The sequence below is a fragment of the Megascapheus bottae genome, chromosome 33 (assembly GCF_031878675.1).
Source record: "Megascapheus bottae isolate mThoBot1 chromosome 33, mThoBot2.hap1, whole genome shotgun sequence".
In the NCBI taxonomy this organism is placed as follows: domain Eukaryota; kingdom Metazoa; phylum Chordata; class Mammalia; order Rodentia; family Geomyidae; genus Megascapheus; species Megascapheus bottae.
Window position 1 is genome coordinate 8,023,184 of NC_143541.1, and position 25,263 is coordinate 8,048,446.

At 51.6% G+C, this 25,263-nt stretch overlaps 1 protein-coding gene and 1 long non-coding RNA gene across 2 annotated transcripts; one reads left to right on the forward strand and one right to left on the reverse strand.

The window, feature by feature from the left end:
• The first annotated feature begins 8,872 nt into the window (after window positions 1-8,872).
• Window positions 8,873-13,746, forward strand: LOC150042909 (uncharacterized). Its single transcript, XR_016533526.1, has 3 exons — window positions 8,873-9,144; window positions 9,631-9,915; window positions 13,101-13,746. It is a non-coding gene; the product is annotated as an uncharacterized LOC150042909 (long non-coding RNA).
• Window positions 13,747-18,693: 4,947 nt separating this feature from the next.
• On the reverse strand, window positions 18,694-25,054 carry Lsm3 (LSM3 homolog, U6 small nuclear RNA and mRNA degradation associated). Its single transcript, XM_090324022.1, has 4 exons — window positions 24,997-25,054; window positions 23,592-23,702; window positions 22,035-22,130; window positions 18,694-19,074 (listed from the first exon to the last, which is right to left on the reverse strand). Exons 1-4 carry the CDS (start codon window positions 25,015-25,017, stop codon window positions 18,994-18,996), a joined length of 309 nt encoding a protein of 102 aa, XP_090180148.1. The 5' UTR covers window positions 25,018-25,054; the 3' UTR covers window positions 18,694-18,993.
• Window positions 25,055-25,263: the final 209 nt, after the last annotated feature.

The following is a 25,263-nucleotide window of genomic DNA, read 5'->3' on the forward strand; positions in this document are numbered from 1 at the left end:
TCTTAGCTGGAACTCCACCACGTAAGCCACACATCCACTTTTGGCTTTTTTTTTTTGGCTAGTTAATTGGAAATAAAACTCTCATCAACTTTTCTGCCTATGCTGGCTTCAAACCATAATCCTCAGATCTCAGCCTCCTGAATAGCTTGGACTTTTTCTCATGGCTGGAGCTCTACCACTGGAACCACAGCACCACTTCCAGCTTTTTTCTATGTACGTGATACCGAGGAATCAAACCTGGGTCTTTGTGCATGCTAGGCAAGCACTCCACCAAGCTCCCAGCCCAGTGCCTTTGCTTTTGAGAAGAGTCCCATGGGAGGATTCAGAAGGTACGAGGATGAACGGTCTCTTCCTCATTGCTGAGGTTGGGTACTTCAGAAAGGAAAGAGGTCTATTTCAGCTCTGGAGGAAAGAAGTCCAAAACCTAGCAGCTCCATCTGTTTGGCCTCTCACGGGGCCTTTTGTCTATCACGTCTTGGTGGTGGCATTTTGACAGGAGCGCTGGTGAGAGAGAATAGAAGCCAGAGAGCAGGGCTCGGCCACGCTTGCTCTTTCATGGCAACCTTGACGCGAGGATGAATGCAGCCACTGCGGGCAGTGACCCAGACACCTGCTGCCAGCTCCACCACTGCTCACACCACTGTGCTGGGGCCAGGTCCTAAGAGATGGGGACTGATGTTGGCCCGTGTGGTTTGGTGAGTTTCTTGGTGAGAAAGCCCACATTTCCATGGCTGCAGGGATTTAGAGAGGGGCATGAGGAACAAGACAAGCCAGAGCTGACAGGACTTGAGCAGAAACCAGTGGGAAAAGGTATCCTCGTTCTGTTGAGACTATGAAGTAGACCCAACATTGCCCTGTTTACTCTCCTCCATCCGTGGGGAATAGCCTGCCCGATCCTGAGGGCAAAGCAGAGCGTGGACGGACGACGTGAAGACTTCGGACAGCACCATGCCTCTGTAGGATCTAGAGCTCACCCACCATCCCCTCCTGTTGGTGTGTGAAATCCCACCTGCCTGGCCCGGCACTAACCAGTCCTCTTCTGCCATCAGGGAGCAGCAGAGGCCCTGAAGAGCCTCTGGCTGAAATCAGAATAATAATGCCTGCTCCTGGAGGTACACAGTGCTTGCTTTGGTTTTCTTGTCACAACCCCATGATCTGTTGTAAAAACCCATGGGCCCCAGGCATCAAGGCTTCCCATATTCTACCACTCAGCTGTGGTTGCTCAGATACCCCACTGCTCAGCCGTGGTGGACACTTGTTGAAAGAAACATGTGAGGTTTCTCCTGACCTCCCAGCTACAGTGAACTACTTGCTCACCTCAAATCTTTGCCTCCCTGACCTCATCCTCACCATTGCTTTTATATAATACGGATGGTTCTCCTCCTCCAAGAAAACAGACTAACTCGATTATTCTGTGAATATTTGTCAGTTAGAAGCAAAGGAATGAAAATAAGCTCCCATAGCAGCACGTCCCCAGACGGTCGGGGTTACTTTCCTAACGCAGTGTTCAGCTAGTTCACTTGTTTTTCTTAAGAAACTAAACAAAACTGATCTGGCCTGCACTTTGGAAATGAGCTCTGGTTCTCACAGCGCCTCTCGCTCCCTGCTGGGTGTGGTGTGGGCAGACTTGGCAGTCTCTGTGGGCTGCCGAGATGGGACAAGCAGGTAATGGGAAACAGCTGCTTGGCCAGCCCCAGAAGGGTAACGAGGTGCCACAGACAAAGGACAGGCAGTTTGGATGTGGGCGGGGGCTCCACAAGCAGCAATCAGCTCCCCTTGCCAGGCTCACCAGGTGAAGCAGAGCCCGCCCAGGGGGCCATCGTGGGCTGGGTACTTCTACCTGCTGGACTCAGCCGCCGAGAGTATCATTCAGGTCAGGACTCAGCCAATGCACGGGTAAGGGGCCAGACAGAGTGGTTCAGGCCTCCTGGGCAGGTGGGTTTTGTTCCACCTGTAAAGGAATGCCCTAGCAGGTCCCAGTGAAACTAGCTGCAGAAGCTGGTGGTAGGCCAGCTACTATGGCCCTAGTGCTAGGCTGTCAGCCTCAGCTCAGAGCCCTGTGAGAGCTGGACATGGGTGGCTACTCGGGAGATTGAGAGGTGAGGGTCGAAGTGTGGATCCAGCCTGGGCAGGAAAGTCAGTGAGATTCTGTTCTCTATTTAATCAGAAAGAAAAAGGAAGGCGTGGAGCTGTGGCTTGGGTTATAGAATGTTAGGGTTGAGCAAAAATGAAGGAACGGTGCCCAGAGCCTGAGTCCAAGCCCTGATACCAGAGCAAGAACAACAAACACCATTCGGGCTTCTCCTCCTTTTAACATGGAGCTGGACTCCTGGATGCGGCATCCAGGAGCAGCTGGACCTGTCCCCCTGCTTTGGACTCCATGTGTCACTCCTACCTCTCAGGCACAGGGCAAGCTTGTCCATGCCCTTTGCACATGCTGTGTCCTTTATCTGCAATGCAACTCTCCACTTTTTCACAGGACTGGCACCTTCCCTCTGTCTGGGTCTTCGCACCAGTGTCATTTCCTCAGAAGGGCCGTCCAAGCCATCTGGGCACTGACCATAGCCTCTCCCCCTGCAGCCAAGTGACCACCACAACCCCATGTTCTCGCTCTCTGCATCGCGTGTCACAGTTGGACACCAGACTCCACCGCCGCCTTGCATGCCGTGGTCCCGGCTTCCTCCTCCATGAACTCTGGGCAGTGGGGGCCTTGTGTCCAGTGCCTGCTGCACACAGAGCCAGAGGAGAGCACAGACGGTGGTGGCCGCTGCCCAGAGACTTCCTCAGCTGCCCGGGTCCTACGTGCCGTCAGCCACGTGGCTGGCATTGATCCCATTTAAAAGCGAATGTGGAGGCCGGGAGTTTGGCCTAGTGGTTAAAGTGCTCGCCTAGCGTGCATGAAGACCCGGGTTCGATTCCTCGGTACCACATACATAGAAAAAAATGCCCGAAATGGTGCTGAGGCTCAAGTGGTAGAGCTCTAGCCTTGAGAAAGTCCAAGGACAGTGCTCAGGCCCTGAGTTCAAGCCCAGGACGGGCAAAAAAAAAAAATGAATGTCAGGTCTGTCCTGCCCTAAGCTCTCCAATAACATAAGAAAATGCAGGCGGTGACTGTGCCCTGGGTCCTGCCGCTGGCCCACCACCCTCCACCCCACACAGGCAGCCCCAGAGCGGTTTTGGTATTAAGAGAGAACACATCGAGTGGTGTTCCAGGAATTCTTTCTGAACAAAGGAATGAGGCCACAAACACCTGACTCACCAGCAGCTGGGCAGGGGCCCAGCTCCTCGCCTCACCCCACCCACGTCACGCTCTCTCCCGTGACCCCCTCGGGTAAAGGGAAGGGTGATGGATGCCAACCCCCCCTCCCCAGGGCTCCAGCTCCAGGACAGCACACACAGTGCGCAGAGCCCTCGCGGCCACCCTCAGAGAGGCAGGGAGAGAACACCGAGCACCTCGGCAGCCCCACGGCCGTGTTGCTTTCTCTAATTATGGAGTCATTTGTGAATTCTGCAGTGGAGCTGAGGTGCCGTGGGCAGACCTCGGGGTCTCCCGTAGCTGTACAGTATGGGGAGAGAGTTTCCCCCCTTGGCTTTCATGTAAATGAAGGCAAGCACATCGCAGCAAGATGCAGTGTGCACCCCACTGTGCCAGGCAGAACAGGCCATGAGCCCCACATGAACCCCAGCTCTGTCCCCGGCCCTAGCTGGCCTTTACTTTGTCTCATCTTGCTTGCTTCCTGTGAGCTCTTGCAGTCCCTGCCTCTTCCTGGTGACTCTGGATTTGACTGGGAGACACCCGGGGCCTGGCTTCTCCTCCCAGCTCTCTCACACCACCACCCGCCCCTTGGCTGTCCAGCAGGAAGCTGAGCACTGTGCTACCCAGCACCTCCCTGGAGAGAAGGGGGCTCACATGGCTTCCCCTCCTCCCTCGCCCCTCTCAAGGCCCTCCAAGGACAGGAAATGTGACTTCCTGGGACTGTCCTGTTGGTTTTCCAGCAGCCTTATCAGGAGCACAGCTGTCGACAAGCCTGAGAGGCCTGGAGGAATCTGTTTCCTGTGGCGTGCACCCCCGGGCAGCTGTCACCACGCATTCTGCCTCGCACTTGCCGAGCCCCTGGCTGGGGCACGCCTGCGACATAAATTCATCTCTCCACTTTTCAACAGCATGGCTCCCTGTGCTTGTCCTGCCTCCGGGTATTCACGCTCAGCAGAGCAGCGACAGCCGTGGCAGTGTCTGGAACGCGGGCAGGATTCCGGGCTGGCCAGATCTAGCCCGTTATCGTGGCAGTTACAGTGGGCCGGCTCCCTGAGGAGCCTCGGGACAGACACCCCATCAATGGAAAGGGCGGTGCTGCCTGCCAGTGAAGGAGCCGAGGTGTCAATGAAGGCCCTGGCAGCGCAGGGCCCACTTATCTGTCATGCTTCTCCCAGTGAGGTCAGACATGAGGGCCACAGCCACCCCGGGTGGAATGCCACAGCATGCCAGGGCCCAAGACCCTGGAGGCCTCGCAGATGCAGAAAAGAGGTCACACGGGGTCACCTGGGGAGACTGTGGCAGAGGCTCAGTTCTCCCGGCAGAAGGGCCCTTGTGCCCATCCCCGACTGGCACCGACCTTGCGAAGGAAGAGACGGGTCTCCGAAGGCGTACTTAAGGCAGCAAGGAGAGGACAGTGAGCTGCTTCCTTGAAATCCCAGTTCTTAATGCTAATTGCCAGAGGGTGTCCTGACCGTGTGTCATCCTCTGCAGGACACGTCCCACACCCCGTGTGTCCTCAGCAGGACACGTCTCAGACCCCGTGGCTCTCGGGGTTTGCAGTGAACACTGCTAGTCACCATTGTACTGAAAATTCTTCCTGGGACAGTCAAGAAAAAGAACCCGAAGACAGCCACCCTCCCCTGGTAAATCAACAGACTCGGGGTCATCTCTGCCCAAATTCCAACTTTCTGCCGCACAGAAACAGAGGGCCAGTCCTCGAATTCACACGGAATGACAGGGGATCCTAAATATCCAAAGCATTTGTTCTACTGAGAAAGAAATACTTACCTGCTCCAATTCAGAACTTACCACGGTATTATAGTAACCAAACTCGCATGCTTCGGCAGAAGGGAAAGAAGTGGGAGTCCAGAACCAAATCTGTATGTCCATTTGTGGCTGAGTGACTTTCAACAGGCTGTCGGGGCCACTTCAAGATGACAAGAATTATCTTTTCAACTAACGGCCATGGAACAAGACTGGAACTGGATTCTTGTCTCCCGTGACAGTAAAAAAGCAAACTTACATGGTCAGCTTCCCAGCAGTTGGACTTGGTGGGGCACGTCTGTAGTCCTAGCTACTCTGGAGGCTGAGATGGGCACTCAGCTGCTGGAAAAAAAGCACTTGGCCATTCCTTGCAAGGATGAACCTGGAACTTCTGTATGCCCCAGAAGCTCCAGCCCTTGGTACATACTCAAAAACACTGAAGACTGGTGTTCAGACTAAAGCAGTACAATGAAGTCCTGATTCTTCCATGTATATAAACCTGGAAGATATGCTAAGTGTCAGTTCAGGTGACATGCCTGTAATACCAGCTCCTCTGGAGGAGGAGGTAAGAGAATCATAGTTAGAATCCACCAGAGGTTTAAAAAAACAAAAAGCTACCAAGACCTCATTTCCACTAACAAGCCAGGAGTTGTAGTGCACGTGTGTGGTAACAGCTACTTAGGAAGCAGAGATTGGAAGAGTGCGGTCTAATGCTAGCCCTGGGGAGAAATAGTGTGAGCATCTATCTCTTTTTATTAGTTTCTTTATTTTTGAATTAGTACAGAGCACCTGCCTTTGCAGGTCGGAACCAGGCTGTTGAATTCCACCATCTTCCCTTACTGAAAACTGGCAAATACCTGCCATGTCTGCCACCATTGCCTTGTCCAGTACTCCTGGCACACATCACAGATCTATCAAGGCTTCTTTTCTCTTCGAGTCCTGCAAGGCAGCCCCCAGGCGGCCACAGGAGACCCCTCTTGTTGGAGGTGCCATTGCTGCGGTGTGAGATATTAAATGGAAAAAAAAAATCCCAGAAAGAAGCAATTCCTATCTAATGGTTAGGTTTAAGCACACGCTGTCCTGAGGGACGAGTGCACCCTGCATCTCTGCTCTGCCCAGGGTTTCTACACAGGTGGACTTTAGTGCTGTCCTACAGCTGGGCACGTCCTGCAAGAGGAAACATTTTAAGTTGGTTTTAATAAGGAAGGAAAAAATTATATTCTGAGAGATGGCTAAATCTACAGTAAATACAATTTTCTGAGAGTGCATCCATTTATCTGTTATTGCAGGACATTATCACAGTCGTCTTATTATTGGTTATTGTTGTTAATAATGAATTTACAAATTAAACATCCTGCACATGCATGTGTGACACTACAAATCCATCCTGGATACAGGGGAAGTTAGATTGGAGGGTTTGTGAGATCCTTTCAGCTAGATGTTTTCATTCAAAAGGTACTAAACTACATTTTTTTTTAATTTTTGTTTTTTGTTTTATTTTCCCTTGGTACTGGGGCTTGAACTCAGGGCTTGGGCGCTGTCCCTTGAGATTTTTTTTTTCTGCGGACAATTATCACTGTACCACTGTATCCACAGCTCCACTTCCAGCTCTTTGGTGGTCTCACAGACTTTCTTGCCAGGCTGCCTTTGAACTACGGGCCTCACATCTCAGTCTCCTGACTACCTAGGTTTACACCAAGCACATCTGAGCCCCAGGTGGCAGGATGGGTTCGGGTCCCATGGTTTAGGTGAGGGATAGTTGTCACTTATGAGGTCCTGCTGGCTCAAGTGAGATCCTCTTGTGCCAGTCCCATCGCGAGGGCCAGCGGGGTAGCACGGGCTGCTCTGAGTTGACCTGGCTCTTTTCCTCTCTGAAGAGTTGAGGGTGCATGCCAGGCCAGCCATGTCTGGGTAAAGTGGCCAGCTCTCAGCCCGAGGAAAGTGCAGGAAGAGTGTGTGTTGCAAAATCAAAAAGGCTTTAAACTTTGGTAGAGAACCAGACCCAGAAAAACACATGCCTGCCGGTTAGCGAAGTGAACTAGTGAACTTCTCCCGGAGGCCCCCGTCCTCGGAAGAAATTCATTCCATAGCTACCTTTGTTACCAATCCCCAAAATGCCTCCAGTACCATTGACACCCGCTCTGGGAGGCTGCTTCATCGTCTCATTTGGTGAGAATAATAAGGACTCAGGGAGAAGGAATTCATAAACTGGTTTTTAAAAAGCAATTATACATGAAGCAATCTCAGCATCCCTGGTGATAAAGGGAATTCAAATGAAAATGTCGTCGAGATTCCTTCTCAGCCAAGTCAGATTACGAGTCCTCAAGAACACAAACAATAGTAAATGCGGGTGAGGTTGTGGGGCAGAAGGAACCATAACACACCGTTGGTGGGAATGTGAACTAGTCGGGGAGACCCCAGTAAACGGAACGTGGACCTTCCCTGGGATCCTGCCGAAGGAGTGCCAGCAGGACGTCCTGGAGGCCCCGTAGTGCCACTCACTACAGCCGAGCGATGGAACCAGCCCGCACCCTAGAGTCAATGGGGAAAAACGTAGTGGACACACACAATGGAGTATTGATCACAAAGAACGAACACGTGGAAACAGCACGGAGCACCGTACCCACGGAGGAGGACGGGAGCAAGAGAAGAGAGGCTCTGCAGGCCACCGGTCCACGGGCCAGGCCGGGGACGGGGATGGAAAGGAGGGAAGGGAGAGTGATGGGGGAGAGTTGTTTGGAATCCACGGTAACTGTGTGGAAAGGTCACAGTAAAATCCTCCCCCATATGACTAACGCATGTTCATGAAAAATACACAGAATCTCAATCTGCAAAAAGTGAGTCATGCCATTTTCAGGGAGATGGAAACTAGCCATGCCAATAAGTAAGCAGGGCTCACGTGCTGAAGGCCACATAATTCCCTCCCACAGGTGGGTATTAGATGGAACATGTACTCATGTGAACACAGAGGAGGGCACGTGTGTCAGACGTGACGCGTGCTCACAGGTGAGCACACGGAAGAGAGCATGTGTAACTGTGATCCTTTGTTTGGGCTCAGGGCCTGAGCACTGTCCTTGGACTTTCTCAAGGCTAGAGCTCTACCACTTGAGCCTCAGCACCACTTCTGGCTTTTTTCTATGTATGCGGTACCGAGGAGTTGAACCCGGGCCTTCGTGTATGCTAGCCAAGCCCTCTATCATGAGGCCAAACTCCTGGCCCTTAATGGGGCTTTTATGGTTGAAAACTGAAAGCAGAGGCACACAGAACCCTTTCCCTCTGCACTCGGTGGTGCCTGCAAGCTCTCCTGTTGAAAGACATTTCCTCCTTATGTGCAGTGCTGTGTGTCCCCAGTACGGAGCGCCCAGCTGCTCTCTGGGTCGGGTCCTCCACGGTGCCTGCTGAGATTCCTCGCTGCTGTGAACAGGAGCGAAGCCCGTTCCGTAGTTCTCATGGCAGTGACTGCAAGGACTCTGTCTCCCCTGGCCTGGCTCTCCACCAGCTCACACCTGCCTCTGGTAAGGTGCGTGGCTGCTGGCCCTGAACCGTGCTTTCCTCGCTCTTCTCCTGCAACCTTCTCTCTGCCTGGCGTGTTGTAGCAGACAGAAGGCCACTCACTCTGCTCGGTGGGATTTGAATCACAAAGTTGGGCGTCTCATGAGACCCCTCAGAGCCCCCTCCCATGCTATTCCAGCAAGAGCGAAGAGGTCCCGGGGCTGCCCGAGCCCTCTGCTACGGCCAGCCCCCGCTTCGGCTCACGCCGCCCTCTCCCTCACCTGCAGCCAGAAGTGCAGGCTCGCCAGCCAGGTGCTGTCAGTCAGCTGCCTCGGTCACATGAAAAAAAACGAGTGACAGCCAAGGACAGAAAGGCCGCTCGCTGGGAATGATTGCTTCAGGGAACAGTGTCATCCACCCTCCTCGCTGACCGTCTTGTCCTGGAAGCATGGAGCGTGACATTGCTTTCCTCTAGAATAACAAAACTTCGTTAATGTGTCTCTTATTCATCACCTGCAGCGGTTCCGGTAAGCCTCCCACGTCAGTGTCCTCGGAGAATGTGTGGTCAGCTCACACCCGTGGAACAAGACCACGCCGCCAGCTCTCAACCTGAGCCTTCCACCAGGAACCTGGTGAGACCTCGGGGATGGGGTGGAGGAAAAGGGCCACGGCTTTCCTCCTGTAGCTCAGGCCCCGGGTCTGGAGAAGGGAAAGGAAGGTCCCCCAGCAAGTCCACCGCTTGGCCTGCATGAAACACCAGGAATTCAAGGCCTCCCAGGGTGACACCGGATTTCCAAGACAAACATTTGTCTTACAAATGTTTGTGGGGGGCTGGGGAGGGCCTGGAGGCTGCAGGCTGTGAACCAGGACCAGGGCTGGCCAGGGGAAAGGGACCAGGGTCAGGCTGTGGCAGGGCAGGGAAGGTGAGGGAACGGTGAAGGGCTGGCAGAGAGAACTTCCAGGGAGGAAAAAGCCTGTTGATCCCAGGACAAACAAAACCGTTTTTGAGAAATGTCCTGCTCCCTCACATTGTTTTAATTCTTCATGCTCAGTCTCTCCCTGAGACATTGTTGAAGGGATTGGTTTTTATTGTGTGACTTCATTTTCTGCCTTGTCAGTTTTTTCTCCAGGTTACTCGATCACATCTGTAGTTTAGATGACTTTGTAAGTCCATGTGAACTTGACCTTTGCCCTGTGAGACAGAACAGCCTTTGCCTGATCTGTAAGTAGGACCAGAGGCCACCGAGGAATAAAAGACTATGAGGAAAACGCCTCGTGCGTGTATGCAGTTTTCCTCTGGCGGGACGCAATGGCGAGCTATATAGGAGAGGAGTCCTCCACGGGCCGTGTGCTAAGAGTCAGGCCCCGGCATGGAGCCTGTTCACAGCCACCTGTCTGAGGAGGTGAGAGGAGCTGAGGCGGAGTGGCTGAGGGCACCGAGCTCTTGGGGGCTTTTTGATCTTGCTTTGTAAGACAAGTGAAATATATTTTGATGTCATTTCAAATATATCTAAAAAAAAGTTCCAGGAGATGGGAGATGGGAATCTCACCTCCTACATCCACTGATTGTGTTTTTGCTCTCTGTGTGTAAATATACCGAATATCACACACACACACACACACACACACACACACACACACACACACACACATGCACACACACACGCACACACACTTGTTTCAGAGCCCTTTGGAAAGATGCAGTATGCACACACTCCCCTTCCACCCCGACTCTACAAGAACATTCTCCAATCTACGGTCTATATTTAAGCTTGGTCAATTGCTCCAACAAGAACCTTTCGCAGTTATGCGCATTGTCCCGGGTCCAGGATCACATGTGCATTTATTCCTCCTGTCTCTGGTCTGTTTTAGTCTGGAACAGTTCCATAACATTCTTGGTCTTTCTTGACCTTGAAGTTTTTTTTTCTTTTTCTCCGTACTTGGGCTCAAACTCAGGGCCTTGGGCTTGATAGGCAACCACTCTACCACTGAGCCATGTAGCTACACTTTCTTATTTTTTCTTGCACTGGTTATTTTGAGACAGGCTTCTATGTGGGGAGCCAACTGGACCTGCATTTCCCACCACAGCTGGACCAACAGGCGCGCACCACTAAACCTAGCTGCTTCTACAGAGATAACAGACCATGAGCATTTTTCCATTGCTGGCCTAGAACCACGATTTCCTTGATCCCAGCCATCCATATAGCTGAAATGGCAGGCAGATGTCACCATATGCCTGCAACTAGGAATGAACCTAGTTTTTTTGGCCATAGAAGATATCTAGGATTTAATCTGGTACAGGTTCAGTTCTGCCCAGTGTGTTACTGTCTGCAGGCCTTCCCAAGTGACAGAGCCAGGAAACGAGTGGCTGGGGAATGTTGGCGAGTCCCCGAGGACAGGGCGGTAGGCTGAGATGCAGATGGATGTGCCCACTGGCTGGGTCCTGAGATTCCGTGTGTCCATGGGCTCCCAGTGCCTGCTCCGAGGCTGGGTGGTGCTGCCGGCGTGTGAGGCCCAGCTCCTGCACCGAGGGTGGAGGCGGAGATCCTCCTGCACCAAGAAGACGCTCTCACGGTTCGCCGGAAGCCGGTGGCTACTCCAGAAGCTGAGTATCACAGCGGAAGTCAGGCTGGGCAGGGAAATCCAGAACGCTGATCTGCCACCGACCACCAGAAAGCTGGGAGTGGAGCTCTAGCACAAGAGGTGGTAAAGTGCTAGCCCTGAGTGAAAAACTAAGGGACAGCACCCAGACCCTGAGTCTGAGCCCCAGGACCAGTACACACACACACACACACACACACACGTGCATGCACACACGCACGCACGCATGCACGCATGCACGCACAGTTGTTGGGTCTGATTCCCAAAGCCTGATTTGGTAACTTTGGGATGAGTGATAAGATCTGTGTGTGTTCTTGTTGCTTTTTGAAATGCTGGAGATAGAGCTCCGGGCTTGTGTATGCTGGGAGAGCACTCTGCGGCCAGAGCCAGGAGTCTGCACTTCTAACCCCCCACCCCCCTGCGCTGTGGCTGCCAGGGGAGGTCCAGGCCCACCGAGCATCCCAGCTAAGGTGGGAACTCTAGGGGAGTTAAATGATTTGGTCTTATAATGAGGATCTGACAGGCCTTCAAGATAATGGTTTCATTGGTAGAGGACTTCCTGGCCCTGCAGCCTTTTACAAGCCCTCGGTGTTTCTCTTGTTCAACCCAGCGTAAGGAGAGTGCTCCAGGAGTTGGCAAGCCGGGCAGGGCTTTAGGAGGAAAAGGGCTAGACAGTTGTGAGGACTTACCTGGAGGCTAGTGTGCTGAAGGAAGCAGGCAAGGTGGGAGCTGTGGACGGCTCTCACTGAGGTCTGAAGCCTGTGGGGCGGGCGTGGCAGGCTGGGTGTCAGAACACTTTTCCTAGCAGACTTGGCTCTCCTATCTGAAGTACTGTGCGTGGCTCTGGTTCACAGCAACTCCTCAAAGCTGGGGAGTACCTGAAGAGTGTTTGAGGCCTCTGTGGGCGGGAGCCCCCCAGTGTGAAGAAATTTAATTCTTCTGAGCCGTGCCCTTACATGGGGGGAGAATGGTTCATTTTATGCCAAATTGTGATTTAAAATGCCTGGCATGCACGAAACCCTGGGTTCAATTCCTCAGTACCACAAAGCTGGAAGTGGCACTATGGCTCAAGTGGCAGAGTGCTAGCCTTGAGCAAAAGTGTTCAAGGACAGTGCCCAGTCCCTGGGTTCAAATCCTAGGATGGCCAAAAAAAGGAACGAACCCATTCAGAAATATTTGTCAAATGCCTGCTCTAAGTAGGGTAAAAAGATGCTGCTAATAAATACTAGTGGTCAAATCTAGGTTGAAGTTACCCCGTCAAGCACGGGATGTGGAAGGGTAGAGACGAGCCTTGAGATGAGCTCCTACCCAAGACGTAATTACAGGACGTAACTGTGACGGGCAGGCCTGCCAGGCACTCATTCCTCCATTTGTGCACCATCACGTGCTCTGGGAGGTTAGCCTGCGGGGAGCTGCCCGTGCAGAACGCCGTAAGCTGGGCAGGAGGTAAGCAGACATTACCGAACGAAACCGCCCAGTGGGAAAGGGTGCAGTTGGGACAACCTCCACTTCCCTCTGCAGCTTTGGGCCTGCTCCGCCTCGAAGTTGGATCACAAGAGGCACAAGAGGCACATCCATCCCAGAGACTGAGGAGTGGGGGCCCACTGGCTCGGGGCCTCGACGTCAGTTCTAGCAAAGGTTTTGTATATCTCCTGTTCCCCCAGAGGGCCTTGGGCTGTGCTTGGACTGGACAGGGGTCCTGTGACATAATTCACATTCTATTTTGATTCTGGCACTCGCCAAGCTTTCTTCCAGGAAAGGGGGAATAAAACGCATGACCAATATTCGCCATTCCAAGAGTGTGGCCTGGTGAGAGCAGGGCAGGGGCAGGGCTGGCTCTGGGCAGCTTTCAGCCGCACTCCCAGGCCCGGTGCCTGCTGTGTGGACGACCCCGCCTGGGTTTCTCCTGGGCTGTGGCTGACAGTGATGTCATCGTCTTGTGATGTTGGTGACCTTGCTTCATTCATTTCTCTGTGCCCTAAAGCAGAACCAAGAAAAATGCTGGCTGAGGACCCAGGAGGTGGCGAGGCGGAGGACTCTGTGTGTAGAGGGAAGAAGCCCACCTGCCCTCCCTGCCCGCCACCAGCTTCGTTTCCAGCCGGGTTCAGCCTGGCGAAGTCACAGAGGAGAAAGGGAATTTTAAAAGACTGTGACAAGAACTTAGCCACCTGGCTACAGTAGACCAGCAAGCCTGGCTCTGAACTTACAGAGGTCAGCTTCACATGCACTGTAAGGAGGCCAGTACTTATGAGTGGGCCCTGCAAGGCCTGGCAGGCAGGCTGGAGGAGGCAGGAGCTGCTGGCTTCATGAAGGACTTCATGCCAGAGCCCTTCTCTCAGTGGTGGGTGCTTTTCCCTTTGCTGGAGGAAACTGAGGCTCAGGGGCTAACTCTGGTACTCAGCTGGTCACGAATGGGGCTGGATTTTGTATATGAGGCTTCTTCACTGCCAAATTTGTGTTCCCACCCAGTAACATGTAAATGCAGGCTACAGATACTTTGACCAAGAGTTTTATAAGCACGCTAAACTCTTAACCGGTCACAGAAGCATGCTGGCTTTTCTCCAAGACACACGTTGTTCAAAGTGCATGGACACTGCATAGACGAGGACGCTAAAACTGGTTGAAGTGGCAGAATCTGTTCCTAAACCCTGACACCAGCTCTGTTCATCCATTGTTTGGCATGGGCCCAGCATGGTGACAGCATGCCACCCAGAATTTGCTCTTACTGACAACCTGTCATCTTACAACAATGTCGGCTACGGTTAGGTTCCTCCTGGCGCCTACAATGCATGTTATGTACGCTTTCTTTCTTTGTTCCTGACACCAGTAGATAGTATAGGGTTGGAGTTCCACAAGCTGTCTGGCTTTAAGGAACTAGAAGACACAGAATGGTGCAATATTCACATGCATTGACTGCAAACCAAACGGAATAGAAGTGGAGAAGCAAGGAGCGCAGCGCCCCCTGGCGGTGGCAGTGGGAGTGTGTAAGTTTGGGATGTTTCACACGTAAGGTGATTCTAAGTAGTGCTACACATTTGTTCAATAATGTGCACTTAAAAATCTGGGAAGGGTTGAAAGGGTTATTTTTTTGGTCACAAGTGAAGTTCAAGGAGATATATGTTTGAGGAGATATTTAAACCTTACAAAAATCATTTACGTGTTGAAACATCAGCACTCAAGGGCAGGTACTTTTGTTTTTTAATGGCACTTGCGTTTTCTGAGTTTCTCTCCCACTTGAGCCACACCCTGGCCCATTTTACTTTAGCTTACTTTCCAGACAGGGTCTTGTGCTAACTTTTGCCCTGGATGGCCTCTGACCCGACTCTCCTACCTCTGCTTGTGGAGTAGCGGTCATAGACATGTGTGTGCCACCATGCCTGGCCCTGCTTTTGTGTTGAGACAGGGTCTTGCTATGTAGCCCAAGTAGCTGAAAACTCACAGTCCTCCTGCTTCAGCCCCCTATGTGGACAGGTATGCACCCCACTTCTGGCTCCCATGGTTATGTTCTTATGTACCAGTTAAAACACATTCAACTGAAAGACAAAATAAAGCATGTAAGTTTAGGTGAGCTGTCTCAAGAGCTCTAACACAAGCTGAACCGACCCTGCTTCATCTCCCCCCATGTGACCCGGTAGACCTGGAGGATGTTAAAGGCTTGACAAGATTACAATGCATGCAGGTGACAGAGCAGGGTCTACAGGTTTGACTCCTAACTCTGCTGTCCCACCAGGCCCTGGCGTGGAGGAAAGTAGCCGTTCACCTCACTTTGAGCATGGACATGTATTTCCTATTTGTTCTGGTAGCTTCTGTAGTTTCATAAGGAAGACCCCTTCTTCAAAGAGAAAAAAGGCACTGTGCCCAGTATGGTGGTCACTTCTTTAATCCCCGCTATTTGGGAGATGGAGATGAGGAGGATGAAGTTTGATGCCAATGTGGGCTAAAAGTTCATGAGCTCTCATCTTAACCAATAGGCCAGGGTGTGGTAGCACATGTCTGTGAACCCAGCTACATGGGACGAATAAACAGGATTCCAGTCTAGGCAGGCCTGGGCATAAATACAAACGTGGGTGGGCCATGGCTCAAGTGGAAGTGCCTTCCTAGCAAGAACAAGACCTCTGTATGGGTGTGTGTGGGAGAGGGAGGAGGGAGGGGGCATGCTCCCGTTGTGGTGGTGTGACAGCTGCACTGGGAGGAGCCAGGTCTGTTTCAGGACATGCTCTGCCGCCGGCTGTTGGCGGTGCCTCGGGCAGATCGCGCTGGCTGGGCTCTGCATCCCCACCCTCCCTCACCTCACCCCGAGTCCTTCCTGGCCCACGCCACCCTTGCTGACCTTTGACGGGGGAAACATGGTTATGGCAGATGTTTCCTCCTGAGACCACCTGACAGCCCCAGCCCGGCCCCGGCTTCAGCGCTCTCCAGCAGCCCTCTACTGTTCCTTACTTGTGTCACATCTGACTGTTACTTCTCACTGCACAGATCGAATTCTTCTCCTGAAGACTCGCCCGGGAGAAGAGGGGGGACAGATGGAAGAAGCCAGCACGTACCCGGGACCAGCATGAGCGACTGGGCCCTGGGCCCCTCAGTCCCCATGGCCCGATCCCACCGCACCAACCTCTAGCCCCTCTCTCCTCCTGCTCAGGGCAACACAGGGGCTGGGGTCTTCAGTATGATCAGCTGCAGGGGGCATGTCATCTCCTTGCCCGGGGACTTGTAGAAGCCCAGACACTAAGAGGCTACACGCGCTGGTCTATGAATCTGGCAGTAGAAAACACTTGGCTCTGTCACCCTGTGACGGATGCCTTGTTAGGTAGCAGCGCTGGAGTCCACGGACATTCCCAGGCACCTGGATGACAGGAAGCCCTGCCAGCTGTGGGAGGAACGCAGTGCCAGGCAAACACTGGGCCACAGTCCACCTCCTTCTGCCCAGTAGTCACCAGAGGTCTGTGGCCTTGGTCTTGCTGGTAAATCCATACTCAGAGCTGATGGGCCAGGCGCCATGCCTGTGGTGGGCATTACTTCACAAGTTCTTTAGACCCCCCCCCAACGTATACCCCTAGTCTAGCACACCCCCTTGTGTTGCAGGCCCCAGACTTGAGCTCCCAAGTCATTGAGCAAACCTGAGCCCTCCCCACCACATCACCCTTTAGAGCATTCTAGATTCTATGAGGGTCCACAAGAGTCACTTAAAATCACTTTCCAACAAGGCGTGCTTCCAGAACTCGGTCACTGCAGCCAAGGACTAAATCAGAGGTGTCGCCGTGAGTCCTGCCTGGCTGCATGGGCGGGCATGCGACCCAGGCCTGGCCAGGCAGAGCTCTCTATCCTCGTGGGCCAGAATGGGCCAATCAAGAGCAAGACCACTGCAGCTGGCTGGCAGGCAGGTGGGGCTGCCATAAGGGAGAGCTGGCCCGAGTGACACCATCTCCACTGTGCTTCTCCATTTAGCCAGGATGGCGCTTAGAACTCAGTTATTTTCCATTCTTGGCCCAGGTGAGCATTACTCACAGCTGGCAGCGGCTCCCACAATGGAATATTCCTGTCATGGCAGCTGAGAGGAGTGTGAGCAAAGGATGCGCGGAGGTCCCTGTGTCCAGACTTGTATAGGTGGGAAAGGTCTGGCGCTGCCAAGGCAGCAGCAAGCGGTGCTTGACATGAAATCAGAAAATGTAGGCCCCACCAGTGCTGCCACAAAGTGGTCTTGGGGCCTGGACTCAGAGGCCTGTGCATGCTACACAGGTGTCCCACCCCTGGCCACACCTCCAGGACCCTGAGAAAGCGTTGCAGGACCAAGAATCACCAGCAGGTGGCTGGGGTGAGAGCCCAGCCATGGATGGCACCCCTAGATTTAGAGGTAGGGCCCTGCTTGGGCTGTCCCCACAGTGCTAGCGCCCCTGCTCCATCAGGGTTCCCAAACTCACACTGCCTCCTTTCCCTCTGGACAATTCTTTGCAGACCAAACTGCTCTGCAGTTAGCCTTCGGTCCCTCATCCTGTATCTTGGCAGCTAGGTGAGTGCTCGTTTGTGGCAGCTGAGTTTCATGTGTGAAGCTCAGTGTGTCAGATCCCAAAGCTCTAGTGTGCTCTTGGCTGCGGGAGAAAAAGGAGAGAGACGAGCATGAAGTAGTGTAGTGTCCAGGAATTAAGCGTGCATGTCACAAACCACCAAGGACACGTGCAGTGCTGAGAACTGCAGTGTGGGGTGAAGCGAGGGCCCTTGGCTCGCCTGCCTGGCCGTGGTACAGCCTGGGACTCACTACCTGGAGCTGTGGTGTCTGCAGGGCTTGCGGCACACGCCCGCTGGTAGGGGGCCGTCATGCTGCTACCTCAAGTGTGCCTGAGACAGATGCTCAGGAAGCTGGCATGTACAGCACATCCTCACCGTTAGCATTTGGGCAAGCACCCCACGGACAAGCGTGAGCCCAAAGAATGGCCACAACCACCCAGTGAAGACTATAGCAAGGAGGTTACCTTGCAGGCCACTGAAGCTTAAGGACAGTGTGGAGCTGGCCAGTGACCGGAGGGGGTCTCGACCTCCTCACTGGAGATACACGCTCACACTGGGTGATTCCTCGGCGAACTTGTAGGGACAGGTCCAATGAAAGCAAGCCATGGTAACTACCGAGGCGTCTTGTAGGTGATGAAATGTCATGCTATATGAGCATGCCAATGACCCTGATGCCGCATTAGTAAACACTCAGCACTTTCACACTCGTCTGCCACAGAACAGGTCTCTACATTTCAGACTGGAGGGCATCAGGGTCTAGGCTCTATTTTTTTTCCTTTTGTGCCAGTCCTGTAGCTCAAGTTCAAGGCCTGGACCCTGTCCCTGAGTTTTTATACTCAACCATGTGAGCCACAGTTCCACCTCCAGCTTTTTGGTGAATAATTGGAGATAAAAGTCTCAAGGAGGGCCGGGAGTGTGGTCTAGGGGTAGAGTACTTGCCTAGCATGCACAAAGCCTCGCGTACAATTCCTTGGTACCATATATACAGAATAAAAAGCTGGAAGTGGTGCTGTGGCATCAATGGTAAGGTGCTAGCCTTGAGAAAGTCCAAGGAAAGTGCCCAGAACGAAAAAAAATGTCTCAAGGACTTCTCTGCCTGGGTTGGCTGTGAGCCATGCTCATCAAATCTCAGCCTCCTGAGTAGCTAGGATTTCAGGCGTGAGCCACCGGTGCCCGGAAGGCCCTATCTTGATAAAGTTTTGGAACTGCAGCAGGTATATCCTTTCCCCTTTTGAACATGGCTCGCTGAAACTAGAAATCAAAGCAGCTTCACTTTTAGCCATTTCCTACTTAATCCCTGCCATTGATGGTCTGTGATTCAAGCGTGGCAAAAGGTTTCTTTAGAGTCACAAAGTAAGTGTCGCACTGACAGCGGGGATGGTGTACTGCGTTCTGTTGAATGGTAATGCTGACACCACCCAGGCCTCTCGGTCCTTGCTATGAGCAACTGCCCTCGGATGAGAGCAGGCGCATACCAACAGCTCTGGACCCTGATTATTCTCTTGGCGCCCCCCTGAACATGGGCCCTGTGAATGCCAGACAGGTGCTGAAAAGTCACAGGACAGGAGACGACAGTTAAAAAAAAATCAACATCCAATTTAATTTGAAGACAGAAGTTGTCTGCAGGAACTGTACAGCCAGTCACTCCTGAGCCCAGCAGCTTGGGATCACATTTATTAGAACAAATGAAGAAAACTAAGAATGCCATTTAGCTGAAGTAATTGTAAGTCACCTGCAAATCAACTCATCTTAGAGAGGAAGAATCCTTGATCATGTCTTAATATAAAAAAGTATGCAGACTTCTCTCTGAATGTCTCGTACATTTGAAGAGGCCGCTGTACACTCTCCTACTTTCTACACGGGATGAATTCTTCGTGTCAGCCAACTCTCAGAGGAGGAGCAACGAGCACCACACCATCTCCCCGGACAAAGAGCATGGGAATATTCCGTTTTGTTGACTGGAAGAGAAAGGAAATGCATTTGTACAAATACATTTTCTTTTTGGTTTTGTTTTTTGAGAAGAAAATTGAAGGATGACTGGTGTCAACAACTGAACTGAAAACAGGTCATTTCCTCTGCAGCACAAAAAATCCACCTACTCGCCCTCCTGCTCCTGGCAGAGACTGATACTAGCCACCAAACCCTCTCTACTCTTCCTGGGCAGCAGTGAGGTACTTCTCGAATGCTCTCTGGAGACCAGATCTAGCCAGCAGATTTAACACTGGAGTATGGCAAAGTGCTTATCCAGACTGCCCTAAGAACTTCCCATGAGTGGCTGCCTGCACTGCTCCTGTTGAAGGGACAACTACTGAGAGCTAGCAGCAGGACAGCCACCAGAAGCTGGGGCCATGAAAGCGGGGACGAGCTCCGGGCAGAGCCACATCCCTACTGAGGACTTGACCTGGGCAGACCACCAGCTTCCCCTGTGCTCAGCCAGAATGTCTGTGTCTGCACATGTAGGCGCAAATACACAATCATACCTTGCAGCTTTAGGTTAGTGGCCAGGCCTTGGGCAGTCAGGAAATCATGACATGCTAGAAATCCTCGCATGCCTTGGCAGAATGTTAGGTAAAACTTGGAAAGTAGCCCAGAGACCTCCCAAAAAGGCTTGGAAGAAGATGCTGGAAAAGGCACATGTTAGTAGACACCGATGGTTAACGGTGGTCACATGGAAATACAAGAAATGACACTGGCTGTCAAGCAGAGATAAAATACAGTGTTCTCAGGGCTAGAAACACCATTTACCTTTAGAACCCAGCTTACACTAGGGCTTCTAAAAGCTGTGATGAACAAGGACGGATAAAACATTTAGGTTGAAGAAACTCCCTAAGGAAAGATCAGATTTCTCTGCAAACTTTCCGTGTGTGTGGATTTGAGGGAGGGCAAGAGACACCGCAGGCAGAGCTCCATGAGGGAGGGAGAGCCCAGGAAGCAGGCAGCACATGGCGCAGCTAGAAAGAGCCTGATACCTGCGAAAGACAGGGTGCTAAGCCAAACCATGAGGTGTTGGATGAAGAAAGGCAGTAAACAGGATGCTGACAGGGCCAAAAAACACAGCCGCCTTTCAGCAGTCCACAAAGCGGCCATTCTACTGCGGAGGAGTGAGGGCTCCTGTCTTTTGCCTTTCCATGAGCCAAGTCTATGTAAGTTATGGGAAAACGGCACGCAGAACACCTACAGTCTGTGGAGGAAATGCTGGGGTTCATTAGTATTTCAACAGAGGAAAGGGAGAGAAACCACTGAGTCTGCTTCCTGCCTTGTAAGAAATGAGGAGTGTGCAGGAGCTGGAAGGCAGTAGCTGTCCACGGTGCTGAGTGACACTGCCGGTAGACACTCCCAGACACCATCCTTTCTGCTCTACACCCTGACATCACAGTGAGAAACCGCTGCATGCACGTAAAAACCTACGCGATGGGCAAGCAGACGGGCCTGCAGCACAAAGCAGCATGCACGCACCACACTTTCCAGAAAACACCGTTTGGTTAGACAATAAGAAAAGCATTTTCAATCATCCAGGGAGTTCATTTCCAACACTTTGTACCCAGCAAGTCATGGCAATGCAGAAGATGTCTCACGAAGCAAACGAGCTCTGCTTGCCTGCACACTGTAGTGACTCCCGAGCAAGGGAGGCAGCAGGAAGGCAGAGCAGGTCATCTGCATGGAGGTCAATGCTAGCGACACGTGACCAGCGTCCCCCCAGAGTGATGTGCACAGACACAACACCTCCAGTTCTGGGACGAGCCCCAAAGGAGCGGCGGCATCCCCTCCCTCTCTCTACACAGCAGGCAGCATTTAAACAGTATTAGATATATTTATGAAGTGCTTAGATCCACAGTTACCTAGAAAGCACAGCACACAACCGCACACTCCACTTTTCAGCACATTTTTGAAAACTGTTTGAACTAAAAAGGGAAAAATGCTGTCAGTTTAACCGACAGTGTCACTCTTATCGGAGTGACAAGAAATAGCCAGACCCAGAGATGCTAAAAAGGGAAGTTCCTTTTAGAGTTGGAATATCATAACTGTGGCCATGTTAAAAGCCTCTGAGATGAAAACAAGGTGACACTTGTGACTGACGGCCAAGGGGCCACATTCAGGAGGGGAGAAGGGGGAGGGAGGCAAACGATGACAAGGTGCTGTGGCAAACCCGAAGGCCTCCCCTGTAACACCTCCGGGAACCCGCCATGGCCACAAGAGGTGGGCTCCATTATCTTATTAGCGGTTTGACAGACAGGTCAGGTAACTTGGTCCAGTTATGGGTCCAAGAATCCACATGTTAATCACTATGGTCTAGCAGAGTCAGACTGGCCTTGTATTATTTAAAAGGCTTTCGGATGAGACCACTAGTGATTATATATAAAAATGTTGACTCATGAAATTATCATAATTTGGAAGACAGTGGAAACTCATGAATGAATACTTGCCAAATGATAAGGGCTTGCCGTTACTGTTGCAAAGCAGAACATGTTCACGGACATTATTTCTAATGCCCTGGTACCACTAATCTTTAAGAAACTATTGTCAAGCCTAGGTATAAAGTCAAAAGCAAGTATCCACAAAACACTACCTATCTCTGTGATCAAGCTTTTCTCAACTCTAATAAATCATGGTTGTGAATCTAGGTATCATCAAGCTAGGCATCAGAGATCCGCAAATGTATAAAGCAAACACTTTTCACTAAATATTTTGTTTCAGAAAGTTAGGTTGTGGTCCATGAATCTGTTATTTATCCCAGTGGTTCAATGGGTAGAGTGCTGACCTTGAGTGAAAAAGCTCAAGGACAGCACCCAGGCTTTGAGGTCAAGCTCTAGCACCAGCAGAGAACAACAACAAAAACAAAGAAAATACTGACAGGCTTCCCATAACTATATGTAAAACTGGTACATGTGGGTAGGAAACAAGGGAATTCCTGACTTACTTTGTATATCTCTTCATACGTCTCCTCATCAATTTCTATGGTGGTCACGGTTTCTTCCACATCTCCCAGTATCATATTTAAATGTTGGTCATAAGCCTGAAGTGTAAGGAATCAAAAGATCTGAGAAACCACGAATGGGACACGCAACACAAATGTCTCAATTACAAGTTATGCTTTTAATGCACATACCACAAACTTCAAATTCCATTTTTTCACAAATCATTTCTAATGACTATATTAATCCAATAAAAAAGTAATACTGTTTAATGTCCTAGAATGATGTGCTCAAAATAATGGAGTTAAAGTATTCATCCTATTTGCTATTCACAGCAGTCATATCCGTTACAGTTCTGTGAGAACTGACCAGTCTCAGTGACACTGAAACAGAGCAACAGAGAAACCAGAAATGGAGCGAATGCTGTCTCACTGCTCAGACGACGGGCACAGGACACTGTCTTCAGGCACCACTGGTGCAAAGGTAAAGTAGGCAGAGCAATACCAGGTACAGAACTTGCAGCTTAATAAATGTTGCAAACCAAGATATAGGATGCAACCTCCAAATAAATTTTCCTAAAAAGTGAACTTTCTGGGGCTTTGTTCCAAACCCACTTACATTTTAGCTCTAACAGTGTAGCATGGTGTACCCACTGGCAAAAAAGGACAGAAGCAGCACACAGGGGGCACTGCAGGCAAGGGGTACTACGCAGAGCACGAGTGTGAGGTTGATGGGCAGAAAACACAGGAAGTTGGGGTCGAGTCTGCACAGGGTAACTGAGGCCCTCCAAGAGTTGGTAAATGTCAAAGTCCTGGGGTCTCTGCATCTGCCACCCATCCATGTAATTAATTAAGCTCAGCTCTGTTTCTATTAAGAGTACTATCTACCTTGTTCTCTGTTTCCTTCCCAACTCACTGGTGCTTCACTTCAGGTGTCATGAAAGATGTAACCACAATACTTAAAGCTTTAGACTGGGGCTGTGGTGAGACCTCCTGGGTTCACATTCTGGCTCTCCCTTTAATGACTGGGATGTCACCCTGAGCAAGCAACTTTGAAACTCTGAGCCTGAGCTTCCTCAACTACAACACAGGTTAGAGACCATTCAAAACCCTAGAGCAATAGAACCTGACATCAATGCCCAATGAATGATAGTTAATCAGCACAGGGTAGACTGATAAGAATAAAAATAACACATCACAGCTGGGTGCTGGTGGCTCAAACCTGTAATCCCAGCTACTCAGGAAGCTGAGATCTGAATTGTAGTTCAAAGCCAGATGAGGTAGGAAAAGTCCATGAGAATCTCATCTCCAATTAACCACCAAAAAGCCAGAAGTGGCACTGTGACTCAAGTGGCAGAGTGCCAGCCTTGAGCAAAAGAATCTTAGGGACAGCACCAAGGCCCTGAGTTCAAGCGCAAGGACTGGCCCAAGAAAGTAGGGTATGTCTATAATTCCAGCACTCGAGAGGCTGAGGAACATGAGGTTTAGAGTGCAGATTAGGGTTATTAGCAAGGGTAGAAAGGGACAAAGTTGATTTCAAGGTAATCTGCTGTATTTACTTACGTGTAACCTGCCTCGAAGCTCTCGGTCATTTCTCATCTTCACATAAATACGTTCATCCAGGCTGAGCCTGATGAGATCTAGGGGCTCCTCTACAGTATTGGTCGTTTGTTGCTGACAAAAAGTGAAATGTTCGAGTTATGGTTTATGATGTCACATGGACAAGTGACCCAATCTCTCTATGCTTAGAGTTTATTTTTTTTTTTTTTGGTCTTTAAAAAAGATCTTTAAGTGGTTGTACAAAGTTGTAAGCAGTTTATGAATATGATTTATCTTGATCGATGACACCCCTTCCAATATTCTTAACCCATCCCATCCTCCCTTCCCTCACTCTTTCACTTCGTAGAATATACACTGAGTTTTCCACTGTATCTTCCTCTCTTCATTTGTCTACTCCAGTCCCCCGACCCCGCCTCACCCCTTCCAAGTACCCATCTCCTGGTGTTTGTTTTGTTGAACTCTAGTGTTTCCTTTTAAGGGTTGCACTGTTTGAGATCTCCCTTGAATCTACCACACGTCAGTTAATAGGTCTGTATACACTTGCATACCACCCGATGTGTTTACTTATACATTTGTAAGCTAAACCTGGCTTCCACTTACAAGACAAAAACCACGCATCCTTTGTCTTAGGCGTGCCTTACTCAACGTAATTTTTTCCAGGTCTTTTCATTTCTTTGCACATGGTGTAATGTCATTCCTTCTAAAGGACAAGTGCCATTCTGTTGTGCAGTATTCTTAGTTTTCTTGTTTGTGAAAAGAGGAGATGAGTGTTTGCCTGCTCGCTTATCGTGAGGCTTAAATGAACATCTTCTACAGTAACCGCCGTGCAACATGTGTAGGGAGGAGTTGCACAGCGCAGTAACCATGACTTGACTTCTTTCCTTCAAATCCAAGCCGTAAGGTCCCATGTCAGCTGCAGGGACCTGAGCTTCATCTCAAGTGTCACTTAACCACTGGAGGATTGTCCTCTGTAAGTGAGGAAGCCGTGTGTTTCCATTAGTGGACTTGAGGAGGGGCAGGATGGGGGGGAGGATGAGGGGGAGGAGGGGGAGGAGCAGCCTCTCCACTCAACACCCGAGCCCGTGGAGGAGCTTCAAGGGGGCCTCCCTCTTCGGGACCACCGCCGGAGCGCACCGAGGAGCCCGGGGGCACCACCGGCCGCGGGCGCCGGGCTCACCGGCTCCCTCTCCCCATCCACGCTGTCGTCGGGGACGCGCGGGGCGGAGCGGCGGCGGGCGATCCTCCCCGGGGACGACGCGCGGTGGCCGGGGCTCCGCCTTGACCGGCCCTCCCGCGGGACGCCGGCCCCGGGCGCGGCGGGCACGCGCGGCCAGGCACCTCGGTCCATGGAGAACGACCCGGGCCGGAGGAGCCGCTCGGGGCCGCGAGCGTCCGGGAATTCACTCACCTGGTCCACGTCGTCCGCCATGTTTCAAACCCTGCGCTCCTTTTTTTTTTTTTTTTTTTTTTCTCGCTTCTCGCGAGAACTGGAGGACAGTTCCGGTTTCCTAACGCCAGCGGGCGAGCGCGCCGGAAGTAGCGGTGCGGTGTGTCCCGCCTCGCTTCCCGTAGCAGGCACGTTCGGGCCCTCCGGGGGTGGTGGTGGTGGTGGGCGGGGCCTGGGTGGGGTGGGCGGGGCCTCCGGGCCGCGCCCCGCCCTCCCCGCGCCCGGCCG